Source organism: Ursus maritimus, unplaced genomic scaffold, assembly GCF_017311325.1.
Source record: "Ursus maritimus isolate PB19 unplaced genomic scaffold, ASM1731132v1 scaffold_2, whole genome shotgun sequence".
Taxonomy (NCBI): Eukaryota; Metazoa; Chordata; class Mammalia; order Carnivora; family Ursidae; genus Ursus; species Ursus maritimus.
The window spans coordinates 27,016,939-27,043,528 of record NW_024424452.1 but is presented as its reverse complement, the minus strand read 5'-3'; the positions used below and the strand labels follow the sequence as shown (position 1 = coordinate 27,043,528).

Below are 26,590 nucleotides of genomic sequence, written 5' to 3'. Positions count from 1 at the left end.
GCCCCAACTTTCTCAAGCTGTACCCACCAGAAGACCCCACCAAGATCCCTTAGCAAATGACGCAGGGACAAAAGGCTGGTGTGGCTGCATCCGTTGTGTCCAGCAGCAACAGCAGGGGCGTCCTGCTCTGATCGGTCCCGTGGCCAGCCCCTGGAGTCCTCTTAATGCCTGCTCATTTCCTGAAGTCCCCTCTTCAGTTCTATGAGCCCTCCACCCACTCCACCCCACTGTCAGCCTTGTAGTCAATCCTGTTGGAGATTTGCTTGAGTTCAGCCAAGTCGATTTCTGTTGCCTGCAGCCAAGAACCCGAACCTAAACCAGCTTTCCCCCCAAGGGGCTCCTGCCACCCACATGAATCCTCCCTCTGAGGGAAGTCCTGATGGGGACAATTTTCTCCATCTTACGTCACTTTGAGTTTGTAGCACCTTGTATGGATTGCTAGCTGGCTAGCTTGGCCCTCAATTCCATTCTGGACAGAAAGATGTCATTAAGAAGGCGTTATAAAGGACTCATTATAACACTGGGGCTATAACCCTGCGATCATGACCTGAGCTGAAAGGAGACACTTAACCAGACTGAGCCACCCAGGTGCCCCCAAACAGTTTTCTAAGTAGGGTGAGCCCTGCCACCTGCAGGATTTTTGGTTTTTGTCTTTTAAGAGGGTTGTGTTGAATTGGTGTCAGAGTTACATTTCTTGGAGCCGTAAAGGAGTTTCTGTCTTAATATGAGCACCCAAGTCAGACTACTTTGATTAACACCCTACCTCCAACTAGCTGTGTGGTTTTGGTTGAGTCACTTAATCTCTCTGAGCCTCAGGATCTTCAGCTATGAGAATGATGATCATATAAGAATCCACTTCTCAGGGTTGTTATAACCCTATGTGGATCCATTGGGATAATCTGTGCAAAGTACTTACTGCCTGGCACCTGGTGAATTCTGAATAAATTGTAGTTAAAATCATCATCATCATCACCATCATCATCAGGGTAATCTCTTCCCTACACAGTGCTCAGCTTCTCTTTCTAAATAAATGTTGAATAAATATTTAAAGAATGTTGAAGAGGCACCCCTCCCCAGATTTGCCCACCTGCTGATTCCAACCAGCGATGTTAAATTTGCAGGAATCTTGCCAGCTCATTGTTGAACTGTTGGAAGCTCAAAATCTGCCATGTGGTGGGAGTATTTACACCATGGAAATTGGCAAATGATACAAACCAAGTCTTCTACCTCCTCCCTGACTCCTAACCAGCTGTTAGATATTTGCCAGCAGCCCCCGCGAATTATAACCCTACCCTGCTGGGCTCTGGGGCATCCAACAGAGGACACTTGCTCTTTCTTTGTGTTTCAGCCAAGCCCAAAGGTCCTGCTTCCATACACACATGAGGTCACTAATCACCGGTGCTGAATAAACATGAGGCTGATTTACATGTTAATATCCTTCTCATCAAAAGCAGATCTGCTTCAGATGGTGCAATGAATCTAACAGGAACTTGGGGTGGTGATTGCAGAGAGTTCACACTCCAAAAGGATGCTTGGTGTTTTGGTACGTCTAGAGCTAAGGCAGAGTGTGGACTGTGCAGCCCAGTGCATAGACTACCAAAGATGGGTGGGGAGAGCAGTAAGGGAGCCCTTCCTGGGTTTGGGGCTTGCAAATTGTTTCTAAGATTTTTTTTTTCCCCATCCTTAGATGCTCAGTAAGGAATAACAGCTTTAGAATTCCTTTTTTTTTTTTTTTTTTTTAGATTTTATTTATTTATTTGAGGGAGCGGGAGAAGCAGACTCCCAGGACCCTGAGATCATGACATGAGCCGAAGGCAGACGTTTAACTGACTAAGCCTCCCAGGCGCCCCTGGAATTCCTGTACAGGGGACTTCAGGCCAGCAATGTTGTCAGAAGGAGGGAGCAGGGGATTGATCTGAAATCTGCATCTACCACAGCATGACCACTGTCCTTACTGACAGTGGGTGGGACAGGACAACAAGAGTGTGGCTTTCTACCAAGTTTTTTACTTACACTTTACACAAAATTGGGGGAAATTCCTATTGCCCATCTGAAAAACATTAAAATGTCTAAGTGGGTTTGCCGGCTAATGGAAATTATGGGATGGAACTGAAGTCATCCCCCAAGAAAGTCCACATCTTGGAGCTGCCCTTTGTTGAAAGCATTTGAAGAGGCTCCTGGTGGCAGGGATAGGGCAAAGGACAGGGGCGGCGTGGTCCTGGGGCAGAACGGGACAACCTGGTGTGTCTGCGGAGCACCTCTGGTCAGTGTGTTATAGCGGCAATTGTTAGAGCTCTGGGGTCAGATGCCTTCTTTCAAATCTTGCCTTCATCGTTTGCCAGCTGTGTGATCTTGGATGCTTTACTTAACCTCTCTGAGCCTTCTGTAAGGTTAAGAATGATCATACCTGACCTATCAATTACATGAGATGGTGCCAGATCCAGTTCCTGACCGGGGTGCGTGCTTGAGTGAATGCTAGCTGCTGTTAGTCCCGGATCAACGTGCGAGATGGCCGTGGCAGTGGGGAAGGTAGATTTGGGAGAGGAGCTGGAGTGTTAGGGGGAACTCAGCAGGTAGCAGAGAACGTACCCGCTCAGGAGGGTCCCAGAGCCACCCGATGACGAAGGGGCTCAAGAATAGAAACTGTATTGATAGCAGAATGCAAAGCAGGATCCCTTGAAATGCGGATGTTTAATTGGATTTCTCTGGGGGTGACTCACCGCCTTTGATAAATGCCATTGCCCTCATGAGATCTCTCTCATGGAATTTGGAAAATTTTCCACCTGCACTTGCCGTCTTGGGGCCTTGTGTTAATAAAACTCCAGGACTGTGTGTACTCTGTGCCCACCTGCCTGCTTTTCCTGATCGCAGGCTGACTGCGATGTGTCAGGCACAGGGGACGTACGAGAACCCCAGAGGAAGGAGGCAAAGTGCCTTAAAGGGTGCACACGGGCTATTTGGGGAGAAACACCAGCGCCTAGGTGATTATCAGGAGGTTGGACGATGGGAGGACATGGGGTCTTGGCAGCGTGAAAGAAGAGCACCTGATTAGCCCGAGAGCATCAGGAAGGCCGCCCCAGGGGCTGCTTAGGAATTAGTCTGAGACGAAGCTGCTCTGGATTGGGGAAGACTTGAAGGGAGAACAGGCCTGAAGGTTGCGGGTCAGGATTGACATGGGCATGCAGGTGGGCTGCTAGCCCACAACGGGGGCTCTCTGGTTAGAGAGGAGGCCAAAGAGATAAGGCCACAGAGGGGCTTTGACTGTGTTTACAGTGATCCAAGGCTGGCTGAGTTTGCCTCTGAGAAAGGGGGTGGCCTGTGGTAATTTAAAACGAAAAACAAAATGCCTTAAAAAAAAAAAAGATTTACTTATTTGAGAGAGAGCGCAAGCAGGAGGGGCAGGGAAAGGGAGAGAGAATTGCAAGCAGATTTCAAGCAGAACACAGAGCCCAATGTGGGGCTCAATTCCACGACCCTGAGATATGACCTGAGCCAAAACCAAGAGTTGGCTGCTTAACTGACTGTGCCACCCAAGCGCCCCACAAAACAAAATGCTTTAAAAGTCATCCAGATATCATACCAAGTATCTTTTCTAACCACGGTGGTTTCAGATAACACATGCATATTGTAGAAAAAAACCTGAAATGCAGAGAAGCAAATGAACGACATAAAAATTCCTTCAAAATCATCATTGTAACATTTCAAATGGAGTCTATGCATAGGTACTGTGCAAAATCGGATCCTGACATTTGTTAACCATTTTTATATGGTTTATTCTCTACTATCCCATCTCTCCTGAGCATGATTTTTAATGTCTGTGTTATGAATTCCGCTATGCATATGTCCCATATTTACTTAAGCAGTCTGCGATTATTTGCAGACATTTAAGTTGCGTTTGGTGTTTTGCTGTTGCAAACAAGTCTGCATTGCACATAATTATTGCTAAATTTTTATGGTACCCTTAACGATCTCTTTAGGATGAAATCTTAGAAATGGAATCAGTGGGCTCAAGAGTTTAAATGTTTTCAAAGCCCTTGACATAGGTTCCCAAATTGTCCCCAGTTTTCTCCTCTCATCAGCCCATGGCCCATATTTGTTATTCCTCCTTCAGGCTTTTCATCTCTGTCTTCTCAAACTCCCACACTGCAGGAAACCAGTCAACAGAGGGCTCTCCAGTGGCCATGGGGAGAGATGAGTCTAGGAGATGCAGCCATTATTCTGATTACTGAGGCCTTCAGAACAATACCCCTCTCCCCCAGCACAAAACAGGTCCCCCTGGGCTTGGAAACCCCCCCTGAGGCTGGAACTCTGGCTTCCCTCTTCTCATAGGATTGCCAGAGAAAACACAGGACGCCAAGTTAGATCTGAATTTCAGATAAACCACGGATCCTGTTTTTAGAGCAGGTATGTTCCAAATATCGTGTGGAGCCTCGTTATACTAAAAGTTATTCCAATATTTATCGGAAAATCCAATATAATTGGGTGCCCTGGTTTTTGTTTGTTTGTTTGCTAAGTCTGGCAACCCTAACCCCTTAGCGTCTTTCCTCGTCTATTCTCTGTTGGCTGTATTTTCTCGAGGGGTCCTCTTGAGAAAATCTTGCAGTTTGGCCGGCCATGACTTTGTAATGGTTGTTCAGTTCTTCCTCATAGAGGTTGAAAAATTATATATGGAACCATGAGCTATTATTGGGCATTTATATGATTCCTTTTCTCTCTTCCCTTCCCTTCTCCTTCCTCGCTCCCTTCTCCTTCACCTCCTCTTTCTTCTTCTTCCCTCCCACCATCACCTGTTTGAACCTTAATCTTTATTCACATCTTTAAATCTTTTTTAAAAAATTTTTATTCATTTATTTGAGAGAGAGAGAGCACGAGCAGGGTCAGAGGCAGAGGGAGAGAGAGAAGCAAACTCCCTGCTGAGCAGAGAGCCCAATGCGGGGCTCCATCCCAGACCCCGAGATCATGACCTGAGCCGAAGGCAGATGCTTAACCAACAAGCTGCCCATGTTCCCAGTCCACATCTTTAATTCTTGGTGAGCCACTCAGCCAAGGGCCTCAAGGCTAGGATTAGAGAAACCCAAGGCCAGAACACCTCTCCCCTTCCTAGCTTGCTAAGCCATCCAAGGGACGACTTATGTGTCTCAGTCTAGGCTCTATCTTTGTAGGAGATTGGGGGATAAACATAGTAAATAAGGAATGAAATCTCAGAACTTCGTATCTCCTTTAGAGACACAAAGGACGCGCGCAGAAGGACAAATGCGGTTGCAGAAACTGCCAAATCACATTAGCTGGTGCCTGCAGGCAATCTGTTGGCCAACCTTCTATGCGTGGGGCACAGCCCAATTCCCCACTGGATCCCGGAGATGAGAGTGCGCTGGACCCTTAGTTAAAAGCAGCGGGACCTGGGAGAGCCCTGCCGGCTTGCCGCGTGGCCTTGGTGGCTGGTGCAAGTGAAAACTGAGTCAGGAAGCCTGGCACACAGTAGGCTCTTAAATAAGTATTTTCTGGATGATTGATTTATTAGACAAGTCAGCAAATCAATGCATCCGGGGTCAATATTCCCCTCTCTGGGCACGGGCTTCTTCATCCATATAAGGTGAGAGCTCTTCCAGCCTCAGCAACCCAATTAGTCTCTGATTGACACATGGTTCTTTCTGAAGATCAGGATGCAACAAAACATTTCTACAAAGAGCCAACCAGTAAAAATTTGAGAGTCCAGCGGGCCATAATACAGTCTCTGTCCCAATTACCTCTGCAGTTAAGCGAGAGCAGCCACTGACGACATGTGAACCGATGGGCGTGGCTGTGTTCCAATAAAACATTATTTATAGACACTGACCTTCAAAGTTCATGTAATTTTCATGTGTCCGGAAATTTTATTCTTCTTTTCATTTTTTTCCTATTTAAAAATGTAAAAACCATTCGAACCAAGGGACGCGTGGGTGGCTCAGTCAGGTAAGCGTCTGACTCTTGGTTTCGGCTCAGGTCGTGCTCTCAGGGTCGTAAGATCGAGCCCCGCCCGTGTTGGCCTCCGTGCTGAAAGTGGAGTCTCTTAAGATTCTCCCTTTCCCTCCGCCCCTCCTCTCCATCTCCGCCCCTCCTCTCCACCGCACGTGTGCATGCGCTCTCTCTCTCTCTCAAAAAACAAAACAAAACCCAAAAGCAGAAAAAAAAAAACCCATTCTTACCTCATGCAATGTACGAAAGCAGATGGTGGGCTGGATTTGGCCTGTGGGCCATAGCTTGTCAACGCTGCTGAAGATTCAAAACAAACTTATTGTCTCCGAAGGCTCCTGAGCACTGTAGACAGAAAGTTCAGAGTGAGGGTGCTCTTTCTTCTTGGTGTGCACATACGGGTCACCACATCTGCCAAACTGGCTTTCAAAGACCCATTGCCATGCCATGCTCTCACTCTAGAACCTAAGATGGCTCCACGGTAGGTCTTTGTAACCCAGACCCACCAATATGTCCTATGCAGGTGGATGCTTCACTGCCACACACTTGGGGACACCACACGCCTTTCTACAGTCAGTGTTTGAGTGAGCTGCCCCCCCTGCCTGAGTGCCTGGCGCCCATCTCCCCAGCCGCCCAGGTCATGCTCCTGTAAGTGGCCCTTCACGAGGAGAAAACTCCCTTCCAACTACTCTTATCTCTGTCCTCCCTGAGCTCCAACCACCATATGGGATGGAACTTGCATATTCCCTGGTGGAGAGACCAGACTGCCTAGATTCAAGTTCCTGTCACCTATTCTGTGACCTTGAACAAGTTCCTGACCTCGTCAGAGGAGTAAAAATAATAGTACTCACCTGGGGGGGTGGTCGAGGTGAGAGTTAATGGAGATGTTTTGTGTAACATGCTTAGCCCAGAGCCTGGAACCAAGAGGACAAAAACATGAATAAATGCCAAAAATATAAATAAATATGGTTATACTTCTCTATTGCTTGACATATTTTACAGGGAGGCTGTTTTCAAGGAATATATATACAGTAACAAAAGATCAGAAATACCCTTCTAGGCCTAAGACAAAATTCACCAATATTGTTGATAATTTTTTCAGGTAAATTATTAATCGACATGTAACATGCACACAAGAGAGGGTACAGACCCCCCACGGTTCCGTGTGATGAGTTTTCGCAGTGCTAGTAATTTCCTTTGACTCAAAAGGGAGCCGCTCTAGAAAAGCTCTGGGGGAGAGAAGAGTCATCGGCACTCCAGGGAGGTGACATTCTTTTGGGAAGAGAGGGTTGCATCTAGGAATGAGGGTCAGGTTACAACCCAAAGGAGAAGCCAGTTAACATGCAGACCGTAAATGTGCCTCGGGGAGCAAACAGGCAGCTGGTTCCTCAGTGATGTGTCACAAAGACGTCCCTCTCATAGATGTGTCACCTATGCCCGTGGCAGGCCCCTGTCTGGGCCCTTGATCCCCGGCGGGATGCTGAGAGGTGGCTGGGCCCACAGGCTCCCTGGAAATGTCTCAGTACTTCTCCCCAACCCAGGGTTAGCATTTAAGCTCATTAATCCAAGAACACTAAACAAATGCCCATATTCATCCCCGAGCCATTCGGCTTGAGGAAATGAAAACAGCTTATGAAAGCGAGACTCATTCTCTGACGCAGGAATGGTGGTGAAGATTTTTCAGGAGTGTCTGCCAGGTGACAGGCCAGGGCGGAGGGGCAGGAGGAAGTGGCCTTTCCCAGTGCACCTACTGGGTGTGGGTGAAGCACAGGGCTGCCTGCTCCGCTCTGTGAGCTTTCTTCATGCTCGTGCAACCCCAAGACAAGGATGTTATTCCTTTTCCATAGTGAGAGCACTGAGCCCCAGAGCAGTAAAGGGACCTGCCCATATTGTACAGCTGGTGAGCAGTGGAACTGAGAGCTGCACTCAGGTCTGGCTGGATCTGGGTGCTAGCAGAACATGGCCCCAGGGATCCCCTCATTTTATACATGAGGAAACAGAGCTCCTAGGGGAAGGAATGGCTTGCCTGAAGTCATTGTGGTATAATAAGAAGTATGTCTGGGCTTTGACCTCAGTTTCTGACACAAAGCTTGGGACAGGCTCATACTTTCCTGATAGGAAGTGCTAGGAGATTCTTTTGTGCTACTATTTGGTCTTAGACCAATGTTCCTGACATGAGGAGCCCCTGGGAGTTTTCTGAGTGATTAGAGTGTCTCCTTATAAGCTAATAAGATGACTGGTGGCTAGGGTCCCTATTTGGGTTTAGAATGGGGCCAGATCATCAGAAGGACCAAGGCATGGTTAGAAGCTTGGAACATTCTCCAGGGAAGGGAGAGGATCTGGAGACTGGCGTAAGAATGAATCATGCTGATGTGAAGAAGCCTCATAAAAATCTCTCAAGTATGATGTCTGGAGAGCCTAGAGAGGGCGCGGCAGCCCTGTGCCCCTTCCCCATACCTTGCTCTGTGCTTCTTCCTCATTAAGCTGTTCACCTGTATCCTTTGTCATATCATTTATGATAAACCAGCAAATGTAAATAAACGTTTCCTCGAATTTCACAAGCGTTCTAGCAAAGCACTGAACCTGAGGAGGGGGTCATGGGAACCCCAATTTATGGCCAGTTGGTCAGAAGAACAGGTAATCCAGACTGGAGATCGGCATCAGAAGTAGGGGCAGGCTTATGGGACGGAACCCTTAACCTTAGGGTCTGTGCTAACCCCAGGCAGCGAGTATCGGAATTGAGTCACACCGTAGGACACCCAGTCAGGATGCGCCAAGAATTGGAGAATTGCTCGGTGCGGAGAAACACACGCATTTGGTGTCAGACGTGTAGAGTGTATAGAAAAACAGTTTTTCTTTTAGTCCTAGGAGAGGTTTGTGGTGGGACTTAGGCTGGGATCCAGGCTCCACACCTAGACCAGTGCTTTGTCTCTGGATGGGTGCTCTGTCTTCTCACCCATCCCCAGAATGCCAAGCATCCACAACTTATCAAAGAAGGAGCCAGATAAATATAATGTTTAAAAGTCAGCCTCTTCCTCTGTCAGTCTACTTCGACCTTCACATGGCGGTCTCTGCTGGATTTCCATTAGGCTCCAGACCGTGTCATGTTCAAAGATACTTTGTAAAGCAGCTGCGCTATTATGCTGACAGAGTGTGATCACCTCTCCCCGCCCCGGGCTGGTAAAATGACCGATTTTCTCCATCGTCCCAGCATGAAAGCCTAGGACACAGAACGACACAAGCTGGCTTCTTTTCCCTATCGCATTAATCAAGTTCTTGGAGATGACATCTCTCTCTCTCTGGAACAAGCTGGAACGAGCTGGCAACAGCAGAGTTTGATTTCCAGGACTTAGCTCTATTCCTGCCGAGAACTGGACGAACGTGCCTTATTCAAAAGTTCCAGCCAAGCTTCAAAAGTGCTTTGCATGAACTACTGAAATGCTTTTTTAACAATATAATTTAATGGCACTGAAATTCCATCACGATGTAATGCTTGCAATGAGGAGGATATACTGATGGGCAATATGTTTTATTAAAAGCACACATATCCATGCACATGTATCAGCGAAGATGTCTTCAGCTATAAATAAAAGAACATTCCATTAGTAGTGTCTTAAATCTAGAGGCACCTGGTTGGCTCAGTCGGTTAAGCATCCGACACTTGATTTTAGCTCAGGTCACGATCTCAGAGATCAAGGCTTGTGGCAGGCTCCGAGCTGGGCTTGGAGCCTGCTTAAGATTCTCTCTCTGCCCTCCCTCAAAAAATTTTTTTAGAACCTAGTGTCTTAAATCTAGGATGACCAACTGTCCCTGTTTCCCTGGGATGGAGCAGTTTCCCTGGACATAGGAATTTCAGGGCTAAAGCCGGGACAGTTCAAGGCAAACCAAGACAGTTGGTCACTCTACTTAAATCATAAGGCCATTTAATATTTACTTACCAAGAAGTCCAGATGCAGCTGGTCTGAGCATCAGCAAGGTAGCTCTTTGCTCCCTTCCCCTTGCCGCTCTCACCACAGCAACTGCAGAAGTGTCCGGACGTGGGGTGGGGGCTAGCACTCGGGACTCAGATCATCTTGCCCAGGAGCGCCCCCAAGCAGACTTCCTCTTCCATCTCGTTGGCCAGAAGTGGGTCTCATGTCTACCTCTAGCTGCAAGGGAGCCTGGAAAAGTGGATGTCCGGCAAAGGCAGATGGGATTGCCATCACTGTTGCTGAGGACTGAATTTCTCCCCGCAAAGTTCATATGTTGAAGCCTTGATTTCCAGTGTGATGGTACTTGGAGGTGGAGCCTTTGGGAGGTACTTAGGTAATGAGGGTGGAGCCCACATGAATGGGATTATGGCCCTTATACAAGAGACCCCAGAGAGATGATCTCTTTCTCCACCTTGTGAAGCTCAGGAAGAAGGCAGTCATCTGCAAACCAGGAAGGAGGCCCTCACCAGGAGCTGAGCTGGCTGACGTCTTAATCTTGGACATCCCAGCCCTTCAGATCTGTGAGAAATCAATGTTTGTGGTTTGAGCCACACAATCTATGGTGTTTTGTTATGGCAGCCTGAGCTTATGAAGACAGCTGGTTTCCACTGGGGGCTGAAGACCTTGCTTCCCGAACAATTCAGGGCTCTGAGAAGAAGGTGGAGGGCGGTCAGTTCAATGGGCCATGAACCGTGTCAGCTGCAGGTCATGGAGCCATGTGGAGAGGAGACACCTTGGGAAAGTGAGCAAGAGCCCAAGATCAGGCTGAACCCCAACTGCCACTTCTCAGGGGGGGCCTTTGAGCACGTTGCTTAGTTTCCACTTCCTCGTCTGTAAAATGGGGATAAAAACATATCTCCCAGAGGATGGCTGTGAAGATTTAGATGAGCTTATGCACAGGAAGTGCTGAGATAGTGCCTGGCCCGTAGTAAATGCTCAAAACATGGTGACTTTTTGTTTCCTTTAATGGCAGAACCCATCACTCCATTTTCCAGGAAAAGACCTGATTTTTATTGAGGTGAATTGTCTGATATATAGCTTGGGGAGGAGGAGGGGAACCAGCTCCTTTCCTGGGGGATGCTCGAGGAACCACCAGGCTTTGGGCTCTGCCAACTGGGGTTTGTCGGTTGAAGACCAGAGCTGGATTGTTTGGGACGGGAGGACCCTCCTTTGGCCACAAGGTGTGTGAAAGAGAAAGGGACAGAAAAAGAAGACGTGGAAGCCGGTAGCAAGAGAAAAATGTGAAGAAAAGAGCATGATTGAAAAGGGATTTTTATGAGGAGCTGCGTCATGACTCCCCATGAGAGTTTCCAAAGAATTCCATCTGACCTGTTAATGGAGGTGGATTTGAGTGTATTTCGGAGAACTCAAACTCAAGCTGACAGTTTCGAGATGGACAGAGAGTGAGGGCAAAGGACTCCCAGGGCAAGCCCACCACACTTGGGTTACAGAAGGGAGAAAAGACTGACGTGAGCTACACGGAGACACTCAGCGTAGAACAGTGGCCTCTGGGTGCACGGGAGGTCAAGGTCACGCATCATTTTAGGTTCCTTTTTCGTACCCACTGGTGTTTTCCAAAAACTCTGCAGTGAGCAGGGTGTCTTCTATGATTAGATAAGAATTTATTTTAAAACTCTGATATAGAGGAATATTACCAAGAATTATTTTTAAGGTTGAACACGTTCCATTTGTCACATATTCTCCCAGCATCATTTTCTCTTTCTCTCCCTGCTTCTTTGTCATAGCGAATACTTTTACTAGATACCAGTTACTGAGCATTTTACTCTATATGTCCCAGGCACATGCTCAGCACTTGACATGCAGAATAATCTTGGGCAGCAAACTGTTACTATTCTCATCTTAAAAAGGAGGAAAGTAAGGCTCAGAGAAGTTCAGTCGCTGGTGCATGGGCCCCTTAGAAGGAGAGCTGTTGGGCACCAGGGCTCTTGCTTCTGACCACTGTCTGTCTCTCTTTTGTCCCTTTCACCACCTTTCCTTTCGTCTTTTTAAAATTATTAGTCAGGTACCTGACTCAGTTCCATGGTCATAACCCATGATTTTTCAGCGTTAGCATGATTGACATTCGGACCAGATCGTTCTCTACTGAGGCGCTGTCCTTTGTGCTGTGGGATGTTTAGCAACATCCCTGGACTCTACCCAGTAGGTGCCAGCAGCCATCCCCACACATGCCCAGTTGTTACAACCAACATGTCTCCAGACGTTGCCAAATACCCCCAGAGACAAAAGCATCCTCATTAGAGCCACGGATGGAGGCTGATCTCTGCAGTCGACATGGCAAAGGATTCTGGAGCCCCTCCAGTTGAACGATTGCCGACGGGAGCCCACGGGAACAGGCTGTGCCCTTCTGGCAAGCCCCCCAGCTCACTCAAGGCAGCTGGCACCTGCTAGGACATTTTAGGACAGGGCCTGACAAATGCTTGGTGGGGGGGTTCTGGCAACAGGGAGACGATCCTGTGGCTTGTCCCGAAAGCTGCGAGCTAGGATCAGAAGGGGCAATAACGGGCGATTCTCGGCCAGCAAAGGGCAGGAGGCCCCAAGCTGGTCTGTGGCTGGCACTTCCAAATGGGGGCAGCAGATCCCAGGAAGGAGGCAGGAAGATCAGTGGCCTCAGAGCAGTTGATTTCTAGCCTTGATCTGTTCCAGCTTGCTGTGTGCACTCAGTTGAGTCCTTTGAGAACATGAATGCTCCCCTCTGTCTCTTCCTGATTGTAGGATGATGTGTCCAAACTGGCCCTTCCATCCCCTTGCCCCTCGCTTTACTCTTTTTCAGAGCATGTGACGTTCTATTGTATTTGTGTTCACGCTCTGTCACCCCACCTAAATTTCAGCTCCCGGGGGCAGAGGAGGCTGCCGCATGCTTGGAGCCCACGACAGTGGTGGACACAGGAAATGTTCAATAAAGGCGTGCAGAGTGAAGGCAGATACCCTCCATGCCCCACGGGGAAGTGATTTAAAAAGACGTCTCATAAGCCGTAGCCATGCCAAGCCCTTTGTACTCAGTGGTGACGCTTCTGAGAATGCACGGTCCCCACCCCAAATAATCCAACTTGAAGAAAAAGCCTTTTGTGAATCCACGTGTATCCAACAGTGGCTCAAATGGCACCCCAAAACCGAACCCAAAAACCCCACCTAAGTAATCAAGACAGGGGGGTAATTGAAGCAGCCCTAATAAATATACTTGGGGAAGTTCCGGGTACCCAGTACACACATGGTTTACAACAGTGTAAGTTAATGTTGTAGCACACCTACAAAACTGTAACACACGATGCAGCCCAAGGACTGAGATTATAGGAGTGAGCATCCTTGCACACAGTTGGCGGGAATATCATGCACCGTCCATCTGGAGGGCAATTTGGAAGTTCCTAATTAAAATGCAAGTGTTGGGGCACCTGGGTGCCTCAGTCGGTTGAGCATCCGACTCTTGGTTTCGGCTCGGGTCAAGATCTCGGGGTCCTGGGATCGAGGCCCGCATCAGGCTCTGCGCTCAGCACAGAGTCTGCTGGAGATTCTCTCTCCCGTTCCCTCTGCCCCATCCCAGCCATGCACTCTCTCTCTCTTAAATAAATATTTTTTAAAAATAAAAGATAAAATGCAAGTGTTCATGTCACTTGACCCAGTGATTGCCTTTCTAGGAATTAATTTTTCTAGGAATTGATGTATTTCTAGAAATCGATCCTAGAAACAACCCAAATGTCTGTGGCTGGGAGAATGGTTAAATAAATCACCATGTATCAATACAGCGGAATACTATGCAGCCATTAAAAACGAGGAGGTGTGCATGTCCTGACATGGAGAAATGCCCAAGATATATCATTAAGTTAAAAAATTCCAAAATGTTTTTGTATAATAGCAACGATGTCATAACTTATAGTATAAACAGGAACATTTTAAAAAATCTGGAGGAATATATACCAAAGCGTTGACAATGTGTTTTTTTTCTCTTTCCCTAAAGGATTGAGGGAGATTTCCTCTACATTGTGCATTTCTATAATGTTTAAAAAAATTTTTTCAACATAGCTGCTAATAGAAAACACTGAGTCTGCAGCAGGAGCTCATTCGTATGAGCGAACAGAAGTGAGGACGTGAAGACCAAAAGCAATTCCATCACGGGGTTATCAGTAGTGATCAGTCATTTCTAAGTAGTAGGATAATGGGCACTTTCTGTCTTTCTTCTTTTTCTTTTTAAATTTTGTATTTATTTAAGTAATCTCTACCCCCCACGTGGGGCTCAAACTCATGACCCCGAGATCAAGAGTCATGTGCTCTTCCTGCTGAACCAGCCAGGCGCCCCTGGTTTTCTTCTTTTGAGGGAGAACTTGTATAAAGAGCATGGGTGCTCTTTACAAAGGACAACGTCCTCCCCACAGTCTTTGTTCAAACTGGGTGATGCTCAGGGTGTAGAACGTTCTGTCAGTGTGACCTGCTGTGGGATTTGGTCCTGTCTCCCCAGGATGGATGACATCCAGCTCTGCAATGACATTATGGACCTGAAGCAGGAGCTACAGAACTTGGTCGCCATCCCAGGTAAGCACGTGGGACTCCAGCCGAGTCAAGGAGCTGCCCAGCGCCCCCCCTCGCTGCCCCAGCCAGCCCCCCTTAGGTCTGAAAGACAGAGTTCATGTCTTCTCCAAGCACAGCCCCATCCTTGCAATGCGGCGCTCCCAGTCTGGTAGACACAGCTTCAAGTCTTCATTCTGGCCTCCTCCTTGACCTTGGGAAAGTCACTTTATCTGACACTCAATTTCCCATCCTCCAGAGATGGGGTAGTAACAGTCATAGAACTTAACTCTTTGGGTATAAATCCCACTGTGATGCACGGAACATGGCAAGCCTTGGGCTTAGCTTCACATCTGGTCCAAAATGAAGAGTCCCGCAAGTATTAATGATTATTACTACTACTATTCTAGCTGGGGGGGCAGGTAGAGTATGACTTTGGAGTCCAACCTAGATCTGTCGATTATTAATGACATGACCTGTAGCAACTTACTCCACCAAAACTCCGTTTCCTCCCCTGTCAACTGGGACAATAACGGTATCTACCTCGTAGGATCGTTGTGGGATTGACTGAGGGGAAAAACATGTATGATGCCAGGCACAGTTCCCATCCTATAGTAAGTGCTTAAGAAATTATTACTGTTGTTCTTGTCATTAACTGAACAAATTTCTACCCACCCTTGTAACATATTTATATACTAATTCGTGTTAACAAGACAGTAACAAACCTATTACCATTTAACCTAAGTTCCTTTTTTTTGAACCATAATTATCTTTTCTAAACCCACAAATAATTAATGAGAAAAGTTGCATGTTAAAAAACTATTATGAAATCTCTTTCACATCTTGTTTATGATAGTGCCATATCTGCTTCGGTAGGTATTGAGTTGGAAAATATTGTTTTGCTTCAAGTATATGGAATAAAGCCAGATAAATACACACACACACACACACACACACACACACACACACACACAATTTCCACCCACCCTTCAGGTCCTAGTTTATTTGGCCTCTTTTCCCAAGAGAGCCTTCCCCGCCCATCCAGGCTGGGTTAAGTGCAGGAATGAGGGCCTGGCAGGTGCTAAGGGAAGGTGTATCTTGAGACAAGTCTGTCTCAAGAACCTTACCTTGGAGGATGCCTGGGTGGCTTTAGTCGGTGACACGTCTGCCTTTGGCTCAGGTCATGATCCCAGAGTCATAGGACTGAGTCCCGCATCTGGCTCCCTGCTCAGTGGGGCTCTGCTTCTTCCTTTGCCTGCCGCTCCGCCTGCTTGTGCTCTCTCTCTGAAAAATGAATAAAATCTTTTTAAAAAAAATATTAAAAAGAAAAAAAAAAAAGAACCTTGCCTGGGCCTTGGGAAGCAGCAGCACAGGCCAGATAAACAGCCATTGGCCTCTATTGGAATATGTTGGCCCTCCTATCCACTCAGTAAGTAGGTCTCAAGAGGCAGTACAGGTGCAAGCCCTGGTGATTCCCTACTCTAGCCGCTCACAAGTCAGTGGGAAGAGATAGGGCCTGGCGCACACTGGTACCAGCGAGCTGTAGCTGGGACTGAGCAGGAAGCACAGCCGAAGGCGTTGTCAGTCCAGGGGACACCTGGGTGGCTCAGTCAGTTAAGCAGCCAACTCGGTTTCAGCTCAGGTCATGAGCTCAGGGTCGTGAGATCGAGCCCCGTGTGGGGCTCTGCACTCAGCGTGGAGTCTTTGCTCAGGATTCTCTCTCTCCCTCTGTCCCTCTCCCACCCCACTCGTGCACACTCTCTCTCTCTAAAAAAAAAAGAGAGAGAGAGAAAGAGAGAGAGTGAGAGAATGCGTTGTAGAACCAGGCACTGTTCTAAATGCCTTCTCACTAGGAACGTGTAAGGCCATTCTTTGCTGGGGCTGGTGGGGGGCCCGTCCTGTGTGCTGTAGGATGTTTGGCAGCACCCCTGGCCTCGACCCACTAGATGCCTGTAGCACCTCCCCCTCACCTATGACAACCAAAAATGTCTCCAGGTGCTGCCAAATATACACTGGCAGGGGGGTGCAAAATTGCCACCTGTCTAAGAGCCCCTACTCTGTATTTTTGTTTTATTTTATTTAAGATCTTACTTATTCATTTGACAGAGAGAGAGACAGAGCACAAGCAGGGGGAGTGGCAGACGGAGAGGGAGAAGCAGACTCCCCACTGAGCAGAGAGCCCGATGCGGGGCTCGATCCCAGGACCCTGGGATCATGACCTGAGCCGAAGGCAGATGCTTCACCGACTGAACCATGCAGGCACCCCAAGAACCCCTACTTTAGAGTATAGTGACCTGGCTTTGAATCCAGACTGGCCAGACAGGTGGCCTTCATGTAGCAACTTAATTTCTCCCAGCCTTAAATTCCTTGTTTGCAAAATGAGGCCAATAATGCCAGCCTCCCATGGTCATTGTGCAGATGCCAGGAGGTGGGAGATGCAAACCGTGGGAGCACTCAGGACATTCTTGTTCCAACGGCATATGCGGCTAGCAGACCCTTCAGACACTGCGGCTCCCACGAGCACTCACCAGGTGCCAGGCACGGTGCGGGTGCACAGCAAACAGTATAGGGTTTCTCTTCAAGGCAATCAAACTGTTCTAGAGTTGACTGCGATCATGGCTGCTTGACTCAATAGGGGACTCGTTATGGTATGCGAATTATATCGCAAGAAGACTGTTAGCATGGAAAGTCAAATGTCAGATGCAAAACAGTCCAAGAAGGGAGCAAAAAGAGCAATGTCTAGGCATCACCCACTAGAAATTCGATTCAGTTAGTGTGGAGTTCTGGCACGGGTCCTTTTCTAAAGTCTCATGTGGCCGTGAGGAGCAGCTACCCTGTGAGGACAACCGCTTCTGCTGTCCCATTTTATATCCCGCCCAGAACTAGCTTGAAAGGTATAAAAACCCACCCCAGCTGCTGGAAGCACCGAATGGGCAGTTACTGGAAGGACAGGGCAGGCTCCTGGAGCCCTGGGCCATTGTATGAGCTCCCTAAGGCTGCCCTAACAAATTCCCTCGAACTCAGCAGCGTAAAACCATATAAATTGTTTCTCCCTCAGTTCTGGAGGCCAGAAGTCCGGAATCCAGGTGTGGGCCAGGACCTGCTCCCTCCAGAGGCTCTAGAGGAGAACCCTTCCTTGCCTCTTCCGGCTCCTGGGGACTGCCGACAGTTCTTGGTGCTGCTTGGCTTGCGGCTGCCTTGCTCCAATCTCTGCTCTGTCATCCCGTGGCTTTGTTCCTGTACTTCTATGTGTCCTCTCGCCTTCTCACAGGACAGCTGTCGTCGGATTTACGCTCCACCCTAGTGAATACGACCTCAGCTCAACTAATTACATCTGCAAAGATCCTATTTCCAAATAGGGTAGACATGACATTTGGGGGTGGGGGGTGGGAGGATACTATTCAACCCAATACTGGCCTGAAGCTCAACCCAACCTCACAAAGGTCCGGAACCAGAGACAGGAAAGCTGTTGGAATGTTCCCTCCCTCTCTGTCTGTCTCTGTCTCTCTCTCCCTGTGCTTTGGATGAGCCAAGCAAGCCCACTCCATCTCCCTCCCATGATCTTTTCACACAAAAACCCAACTCTTCCATGTTTAGCAGAACTCCTAGAACATGCAGATTAGCATATTGTATCCTTCCCGTAAACAGATCCTCCTAGTTCCAGTAAGACCCCTTGTCACACATCATGTGCTTGAGAAACAATGATAAAGGTTTATGATTATCCTGAAGGACCAATAAAGGCGGGCGCAAAGACGAACAAAGGGTCTTTGTCTCTGAGCGTTGAGCCCCTTGCCGCTTTCTCTCTTTCACAGCAAAAACAAACAAACAAAAACAAAACAAAACAAAACTTAACAAAAAAACAACTCTTAGGACCTCTGTGTCCTAATTTTCAGCCTCCGAGGAGAACTCTGATGGGCCTAACATGGGTCAATTTCTGAGATCACTCTTGGCTCAGCAGAACACATGGGAGCTACTGAGGCAAAGAAGACATGGGTGTGTGACCACTGGACCCAGCCAGGGCCACCTCAGGCCACAGGCGCTCCAGTCGGGGTTGTGGCAGGCTCTAGAACACAGGAAGAAATGGATGGGAGCAGGGTTCTTTGGCTGACACAGTCCCTGGGGTGCCTGACTGACCAGAACCAGGACTAGAGTGAGGAGGACAAGGTACTCAGCCAGAACACAAAAAAATTCAGTAACCAGGACAAATACTATATTAATGCAATATTTAAAATACCAAAACAGGGGTGCCTGGGTGGCTCAGTTGGTTGAGTGTCTGGCTTGTGATTTTGGCTCAGGTCATGATCTTAGAGTCATAGGATTGAGCCCCACGTTGGGCTCTGCACTCAGTTGGGAGTCTGCTTGGGATTCTCTCTCTTCTTCTGCCCCTCACCCCACCCACGTGCACTCTCTCTGACAGTCTCTAAAATAAAATAAGTAAAATAAGTAAATACCAAAATACACACACACACACACACACACACACACAATCCATGATAAACAAAATACCAAAAGTTTAAATTAAGACAAGATCAGTACCCATACTCAGTAGGCTGAGTCCAAGGATGCCCAAACCTGCAGCACAGGGGGGTCCTGCATGAAGAGCGAATTCTGCCTGAAATATCATCAACTGCCTGGCTGAGAAACATGGGTTGGCAAGGTCATGGGACCGGTTAGCTACAGAGCTCAGGTCCTCAACGCCAGTCCCATTGATTTCCCCAGGAAATCAAGTTTTCCCAGTGACCTTTGTGTAGAAATTCACATATTAATATTTTCTTTCTTCTTCTGCTTTCCTACTCTACCTCTCCCTACCTTCTCCTCCAACTCCATGTTGAGTCTTTCTGTGTATTCCCTGGACCAGGGCCAGGTGACTAGAAGGATGCAGCTGAGTGTAAGGGGGTGGGGGAGAAACAATGCTCCTGGCATCGATAAAGGTATTAAGGAAAGAGATCACTGAATGGCCAAGAAATTCATGCCTCTCCAACCAGGGTCAGAAGATCATTCACCAGCTCCCCAGTGGTGGGTGCAAGTATGTCTGGTTGGAGAGAATGCCTGGGGCCCTTCCTGCCTTGAGGGCTCCTCTGGGACAAGCCAAGATGTGACATCTCACTTCCGCTGGCCCCCACTGCCACCTCAGAACTGGGGATGCATAGCCCCGGCTGGAGAGGCCATGGCACCTTCCCCTTGGACATAAAAATACTGTCTCCCTCATAGGGTTGTTGGAAAGGACTAAAGTTGTGGTTCTCAACCAGGGTGATTTTGCCCCCCCTGGGGACATTGGGCAATGTCCGGAGGCATTTTTGGTTGTCACGTCTGGGGTGGGGTACTGCTGGCATCTAGTGGGTAGAGGCCAGGGATCCTTCTAAACACCATATGGTCTATGCGACAGTCTTTGCAACAAAGAATGATCCAGTCTGGAATATCAGCGGCACCAAGGTTGAGAAACAGAGATTAAATAGAAATGACAAGCTCATGGGAATACAAATATAATAGCTGCAATTTATGAAGCACTTCTCATTTGCACACTTATGCTAGGAGATTTGCTTTTCATTCATTAAATAAGTCTTTCTTTCGTACCTGATTCAGTAGTATTTAAGAGGAGAGTATTTAATCATTAAAACGATGACGATGTAAAATGATAACTTATAATAGGAGCAGCTGACAGTTCATGAGCCCTTACTACATACCAGGCAGTGAGCCTATTTTCCTTGGTTTCTCTCCCTTAAAATTTGCAGCAACTTCATGATTATCTATGTTGAGAGACTGGATGCCCAGAGAGGTTGAGGAACATGCCCAGAGTTGCACAGCTAGGGCGAGGAGAGCTAGGGTGTGAAGGCAGGATTGTCTGGTTCTACAATGGGTGCTCACGGTTGTTGGAGGGAACGGCCAGGGAATCCAGTTAGGAATGCACACATGGTCCAGGAGGAGATGGCCTGGGCTAAGGTGGTGTGCTGGAGGAGATGAGAAGCAAGTGGGAGAGTCACGTTGGTAAGCACATGGAGATGTTAGGTATCAGGTGTGTGGTGCCAGCAAGCAGGGGGTGAAGCTGGCAATCTGGCAATTCTCATTGGCAAGTAGGTGGATGATGTTGGCAAGCAAAAGGATCACATCACCAAGCAAGTGGTGGTGCCTGGAGGCAGGTGGGTGGTGCCTGGAGGCAGGTGGGTGGTACCTGGAGGCAGGTGGGTGGTGCCTGGAGGCCAGTGGGTGGTACCTGGAGGCCAGTGGGTGGTGCCTACAGACAAGTCTCCCCCACACTTTTTATCTTCTGAAGGGGTCTGAGCAGAGGGAGCCAAAGAAGGTTCAAGTTTCTGCCCTTCTTCTTTTCTCAGTCATCATCTCCAGCTCTGGGACTTTTGTTTTCTCTTTAGCCTTCTAGCCCTTGGTATCTGGGACAGAACTAGAGCCCGCAGCATGGATGATCTCCATGTGCACACTGGTTAGCCCTGGCTGTAGAGTTACTCCCTCCCACACCCCTGCCTGAGACCTCCGAGCCCCCTGCCTTCTGCATGACCACCTTGTTGCATCATTACCACTTCCTGAGTACCTGCCACAGGCCCAGCTCTGTGCTAAGCCATTTACTAACGCCACTGCCTTTAAGCCCCACCGTGTGTCTTTACAGGAAAGGAAACTGAGCCTTGAAGAGGTCCAGTTGCTTCTTCAAGGTCACCCAGCGAGTGACATGACAGAGCCGGGATCTCATCCCTGGCCCCTGGACTCACGTGCTTCCAGCAGTTGCACTCGACTGTTTCTTTGCTGGTGTTTTCTTCTTCCCAGAAAAAGAGAAGACCAAGCCGCAGAAGCAGAGAGAGGATGAGCTAATCCAGAAGATCCACAAGCTGGTGCAGAAGAGAGACTTTCTGGTGGATGATGCGGAGGTTGAGCGGCTAAGGTGAGTGGGCTCCTGTCCCCACGCTCCGAGAATGCAGCCCTCAGCCTCCTCCCAAACCCATCTTCCGCTGCAGGGACTCACGGCCTGGCCTGACAAGTGTGGCCTCGGCAAATGCTCCCACACACTGGATCCAAATGAACCCCCAGCCTTCTGGCCTGAGGACCTGTCGCACATTCCAGGGAAACTGGGATCCAGCTCCGAAAAGTCTTGCACAGGCCTGTGGGTCTTAAGTCAATGTTATTCGAGGAAGTGACCAGGGAGGAATGACATCACATGACACATGGCAGAGCTTCCTACACTTTCTCTTCACTGACCTTTGTCCCAAGGCAAACTGTTCATCAAGGCCACTTCTGGAAACTTCTGTGTGCTTCTGCAGAAACCCTGCCCCCTGTACTGACTTGCTTCCTTGCCTGCCCTCTCCACTTCCTCGCTTTGTTCTCTCCCCTGCCCTTGGTGGCTCCAGTGCCCCTCCCTAGCCTTTGGGGTCTCCTACTTACAGATGCACCTGCCACTTGATCTGGCCAACCATGAGCCCTGGAGCCACAGTGTACCTGCTCATAGGAAAGATGTGAATGTTGATTCTTGAGTATTTTTGTCCTGGAGCCAGGCCTTTGGACCCCCCACAAGGAGAGAGGCTCACAGGGCTTCCTCCAACCCAGAAGGCATCTAGCTCTTTATTGTCTGTGTCCTCCTGGGACCTCTGAGGCCTGGAATGCTCCTTGCCTGGCTCAGCCAGGCTGGGCCCACTGATGTTTTTCCTGGTGACTCTTGGAAGAGTTCAGGTGACTTGCTCTCTGACACTTGCCGCGTACCTCGTGGGAGTGCAGATGTGTAGGCTGACTTAAAGGCAGAGGGTCAGGAGGGGTGTTACCTTACAGAAGCTGGGTCCTGCCATGGCCCTGCCTCTGCCCCAGGATCTCACCCTGGCCCCGGGGAGACAGTTACTCCACTGTTGATACATGTCTGTGCTTCAGAACAAGTTCATCAAAAGCAATATGCACACACCATCAACACCTAACACACAACAACATGGGCACACCACCCACACAGAACACAGAACAACATATACTCCCCATCCACATGTAACGTGCAGCATACGTGTACCAGCCACGCATAGCACACAAAAGCATGCCCGCGCCAGCCAGAAAGCCTGATACATGGTCCCACACACTGAACCTGTGGCCGCATCTCCTCAGTTCCTTGATGCTTTCCTTGCTTACGCTACTTCCCTCCTGTCTTTACATGCCTGTCTCCACAGGGAGCAAGAAGAAGACAAGGAAATGGCGGATTTCCTGAGAATCAAGTTAAAACCTCTAGATAAAGTAACCAAATCTCCAGCCAGTGAGTGCCTACGTTATTCCTCCTCCTTCCCCCATCCAGGAGAAAAGGAAATTTAAAATAGGTCTGGGAGCCAGAGGGCGGACGACAAAATGCTTTCTAGAGCTCAGACTTGGGCACATGATGGCAGCAGGTGCGGTCAGCTTCATGGCCATGCTACCAGGGGAGCTGCCCAGGCCCCAATGCCCAGAAGGGCACTGTGCCTGCTTTCATGTTCTGCTATTGCTGTCTTGAGGTTCATAACAGTTTTGGAACAAGGGGCCCTGCATTTTCATTTTGCCCTGGGTTCGGCAGACTGGGTAGCTGGTCCTGGCAGCAGCTGTCCCTTATCAATCACAGGTTTGGTGGATTTCTTAGGAGTTCCATGGCCACTGAGGCAAAAAGGTGGGGGCAGAGGTTCAGGGAACTCCAACCTCTGTTGATACTCAGAGTGAAAGGGTTTCCGTGTGATATAAGTTCGGAAAATGCTATGTATTGGACCCTCTGTTTGGTGCCAATGTCTATTAGCATATAAAAGTGATAAGAGGTCCTGCTTCTCTTTGTTGACCCAGTGAGGCTACGTTTAGTTATAAGAAATGGATGCCCAATTCAAATTTGCCCTCGCAAAAAGGGGGGTTCATTGGAAGAAGAGCAACAGGAAATAGCTTCGGGGACTAGACACTGTTAGAATGCCCTCATTTTCCTTCCATTTCTATTTCTGCCCCTCTTTGTACATGAGTTTCATTTTCTCCCACTACACAGGCCTTCTTCATGGGGCCTGAACTCTAGAACCGTAACTCAGCAGCAGCAAGACAACACTATCTGTTCTCTCTCCTGGTATCCAAACACATCAATCTCAGGGGAATATTCTGATTGGCCCTTCTTGGATCATGTTTCCACCTCCTGGGCCATCACCATCATCAAGAGGCTGGGATACTATGATTGGCCAGATCTGGGTTGCATGCCTACTCCTATAGCCACAGGGACATTGGCTGTTACCAGAGTGAAGCGACTAGAAATCTTGCTAGGAAGACAAAACACAAAGGCCGCCACCATCTACTATGGCCACACACTCAGTTTTCCTTGACCATCTATTAAGATCCCATGAAAAGTGCTGTAGAGTGCAAGGGAATAAAGAAGAAGGTTCCTTTTGCAGGCCCCTAATATCCCAAGGTGTACGGTCCTTGCTTAAATCCAGCATCCTTGGTGGACTGTCTCTTCCATGAAAGGCAAATTAGAAAAACTCCACTAGCAGTGTGGGGAAGGAGCAAGAAAACTGCCTTTTATGCAGGGTTATGGATAGCAAAATGTAACCTGGCAAGAAATCAAAACACCCAGCCCATACCCCATGCAAGGGGCGAAGTGTCCAAATTTACACTAGTCATTTAGTGCTGGGATCTAAAGTTGAAAAATTAAAACTAATTTTAATTAGTTTAATTAAAATTAGTTTAAAACTAATTTTAATTAGCCACTGAAATCTTTGGGACCCCAGCAAAGCAAAGGCAAAACTGCTCAGTGGGGACCCTTCTGCATCCCACAATATGTAACCCACAGATAAAATAACCTCCATGAAAATGAGCTCTCGATAAAAATTGTATTAAACACATAAAATAAAATAAAAATTAAAAAATTAAAAAATTTTTTAGAAAAGGGGTGCCTGGGTGGCTCAGTCATTAAGCATCTGCCTTCGGCTCAGGTCATGATCCCAGCATTCTCGGATCGAGCCCCGCATTGGGCTCCCTGCTCGGCGGGAAGCCTGCTTCTCTCTCTCCCACACCCCCTGCTTGTGTTCCCTCTCTCATTGCCTCTCTGTCAAATAAATAAAATCTTTCAAAAAAAATTAAACACATAAAGAACTGAACCACCATGAGTGGAGTCAGTAGATGCCACAAAGAGAATGTCTGTCCTCCCAAGAACCAGAGATAACAGATTATCTAAAAGAGACAATAAACTAGGTATATTTAAAATGACGAAAGAGATAAGAGATGGGATAAAACCCAAAATGAAATAGCAGGAGGCCATGAGAAAAGAATTGGTAGATTTGCAAACAATCAGATTTCTAAAAAAACTATTGTCATGGAAGTAAAAACTCGTAGATTAAACAGAGCTGAAGGGACAATTCATAAATTGGAAGACAGAGCTGAGGAAATTAACCAGCATGTAATACAAAGAGACAAAGAGATGGAAAATGTCTTCTAAAACATGGAAGGTAGAATAAGAAAATCCAACTTACTTCTAACAGGCATTCTAGAAGTAGTGATAACAGAAAACAAGTGTTGGAGGTATCTGAAAAGATAATGTATAACCAATTTCCAGAATTGAAAGACACAAAGCCCCGAATTAAAGTGACCTGGACAAAATTTCCCATTTATTTGTTCAGCAAATATTTTGAATGCCGGACCCTGTGCCAGGCTTGGCAAATACAATAGCAAAGAGAACTGAATAGAATAAGAGCTTAAGGCTGTGATTGGAAGCTGAGGACTGAAAGCCAGTGGGCTCACAGGGAGTTGGGAACAGTCATTGGAACCTGATCTGTGGAGTGGGAGAAGGCCTGGCTAGGGGTTGGGATGGGACAGGGGCTGCAGATGGTCAGGGCTCTCCTTACATCACCTCTTCCTCTCTCCCTTTTTCCCTCTCTCCCTCTGTGCTCCTATCCTGCTGCAGGCTCCCGAGCAGAGAAGAAAGCAGAGCCCCCACCTAGCAAGCCCACGGTGGCCAAGTCTGGGCTGGCACTCATCAAGGATTGCTGTGGGGCCACCCAGTGCAATATCATGTAGCCCCCACGTGGGGTGCCCCCGGGGCCACGGGGACCCCCCCCTTGTCTTCATAGCCCCCATTTCACCGGGGCCCAAGAGCTCTCCGAGGCGGAAGGGGTTGAAGGCAAGCCTGTGACTGCCGCCAGGGGCCGTGGGCGTTGCGGGCGGGCCCGGCCGCCCTGTACAGAGTGTAGCAATAGGGAGTCCCTCACCGTCGCATGGCCCCCCCCAGAGCATGCCAAACCCAGGAGTCTGTCTCACTGTTTATCCAACCACCAGGAAAGGTCCTCCCTTGAAAAAGTATATCTCCACTTCTATCTATCTATATCTAACCCACCGTGCGAATGAACTGGGACAGGGGCATGATCCCCAGGTGTGTATAGTCGTGACTTTTCAACAATCTAGCACCATGTTGGACACATCTCCCATCCGCCCTTCTAGCTCTGCTGTCAGACCTGCCCCAGATGGGCACAGCTTCTGTCCCCTACCTGTCCTCTCCCAGGCGCTGTGCTCTGGAGGGAGGGCTCCACACAGCCCATGCATCTTGGAGACATGAGGGCCCATCTGTAAAGACTGAGCTTGTGTGTGGTGTTGTGGTTACGTCTCCTGCTTTCTCCCCTCCTGTGTCTGGGCACGGTTCATATCCGGAGTGTGTCCATTCGCTCTTGGCTCTTCCTTCCCTTGCAATGTCTGCCCCAGGTGTGTGGAGCACAGTGGGGATGAGGGCCTATGCTGGGGCACAAGCAGTGCTCAGAAGAGGTAGCAGAGAGCTAGAGGCTCCAACACCAGGCATGGGCAGATGAGAAGGGGACCCAGAGCAGATGCTGACTCAGGCGCTCTCCACCCACTGCGGGCCACTGGAGGGAGTGCCAGCAGGACACCACTCACCAGCCTAACACACAGACCTCCGGAAACAGCAGTGGCAGGTGGGAGAGGTGGCCTGACCCAACCGTGTCCCATCATTTGGTGGTGTATTTTAACCAGCCTAATAATTCCACCTGTGTAACTTGATGTACATTTGCTACAGCCAGCTCGGCACAATCCGTGTGATCTCTCTGTACGTGTGTGTCGTACCGGCCTAACGTAGTTAGCGTAACTCAAGACTCACTGATGTGCAATCATCCATCAGAGAAAATAAAAATGGAAACCACGTACACAGCATTTTTAACGTTTTTTTACTTTTTTCT

The 26,590-nt window shown here is 48.4% G+C and overlaps 1 protein-coding gene and 1 long non-coding RNA gene across 5 annotated transcripts in view; one reads left to right on the top strand and one right to left on the bottom strand.

Annotated features, from left to right (window-relative positions):
- LOC103668624 overlaps window positions 1–15,607 on the bottom strand; it is a 40,412-nt gene extending 24,805 nt beyond the window's left edge. For 2 of the 4 annotated variants that reach the window (XR_005836065.1, XR_005836062.1), the window contains exons 1-4: window positions 15,569–15,607; window positions 6,804–6,866; window positions 6,186–6,297; window positions 3,581–3,639 (exon numbers count right to left, since the gene is read on the bottom strand). This is a non-coding gene — a long non-coding RNA (uncharacterized LOC103668624). Of the gene's footprint in view, window positions 1–3,580; window positions 3,640–6,185; window positions 6,298–6,803; window positions 6,867–9,890; window positions 10,926–15,568 lie in introns of those variants that run through there. The other 2 variants (XR_005836063.1, XR_005836064.1) reach the window with 2 other exon arrangements.
- BMERB1 (bMERB domain containing 1) overlaps window positions 1–26,136 on the top strand; it is a 104,625-nt gene extending 78,489 nt beyond the window's left edge. The window contains exons 3-6 of the mRNA XM_008696927.2: window positions 14,395–14,468; window positions 21,216–21,330; window positions 22,589–22,671; window positions 25,312–26,136. Coding sequence (XP_008695149.1) covers window positions 14,395–14,468; window positions 21,216–21,330; window positions 22,589–22,671; window positions 25,312–25,424 — 385 coding nt within the window. The 3' untranslated portion in view covers window positions 25,425–26,136. The remainder of the gene's footprint in view (window positions 1–14,394; window positions 14,469–21,215; window positions 21,331–22,588; window positions 22,672–25,311) is intronic.
- The last annotated feature ends 454 nt before the right edge of the window (window positions 26,137–26,590 follow it).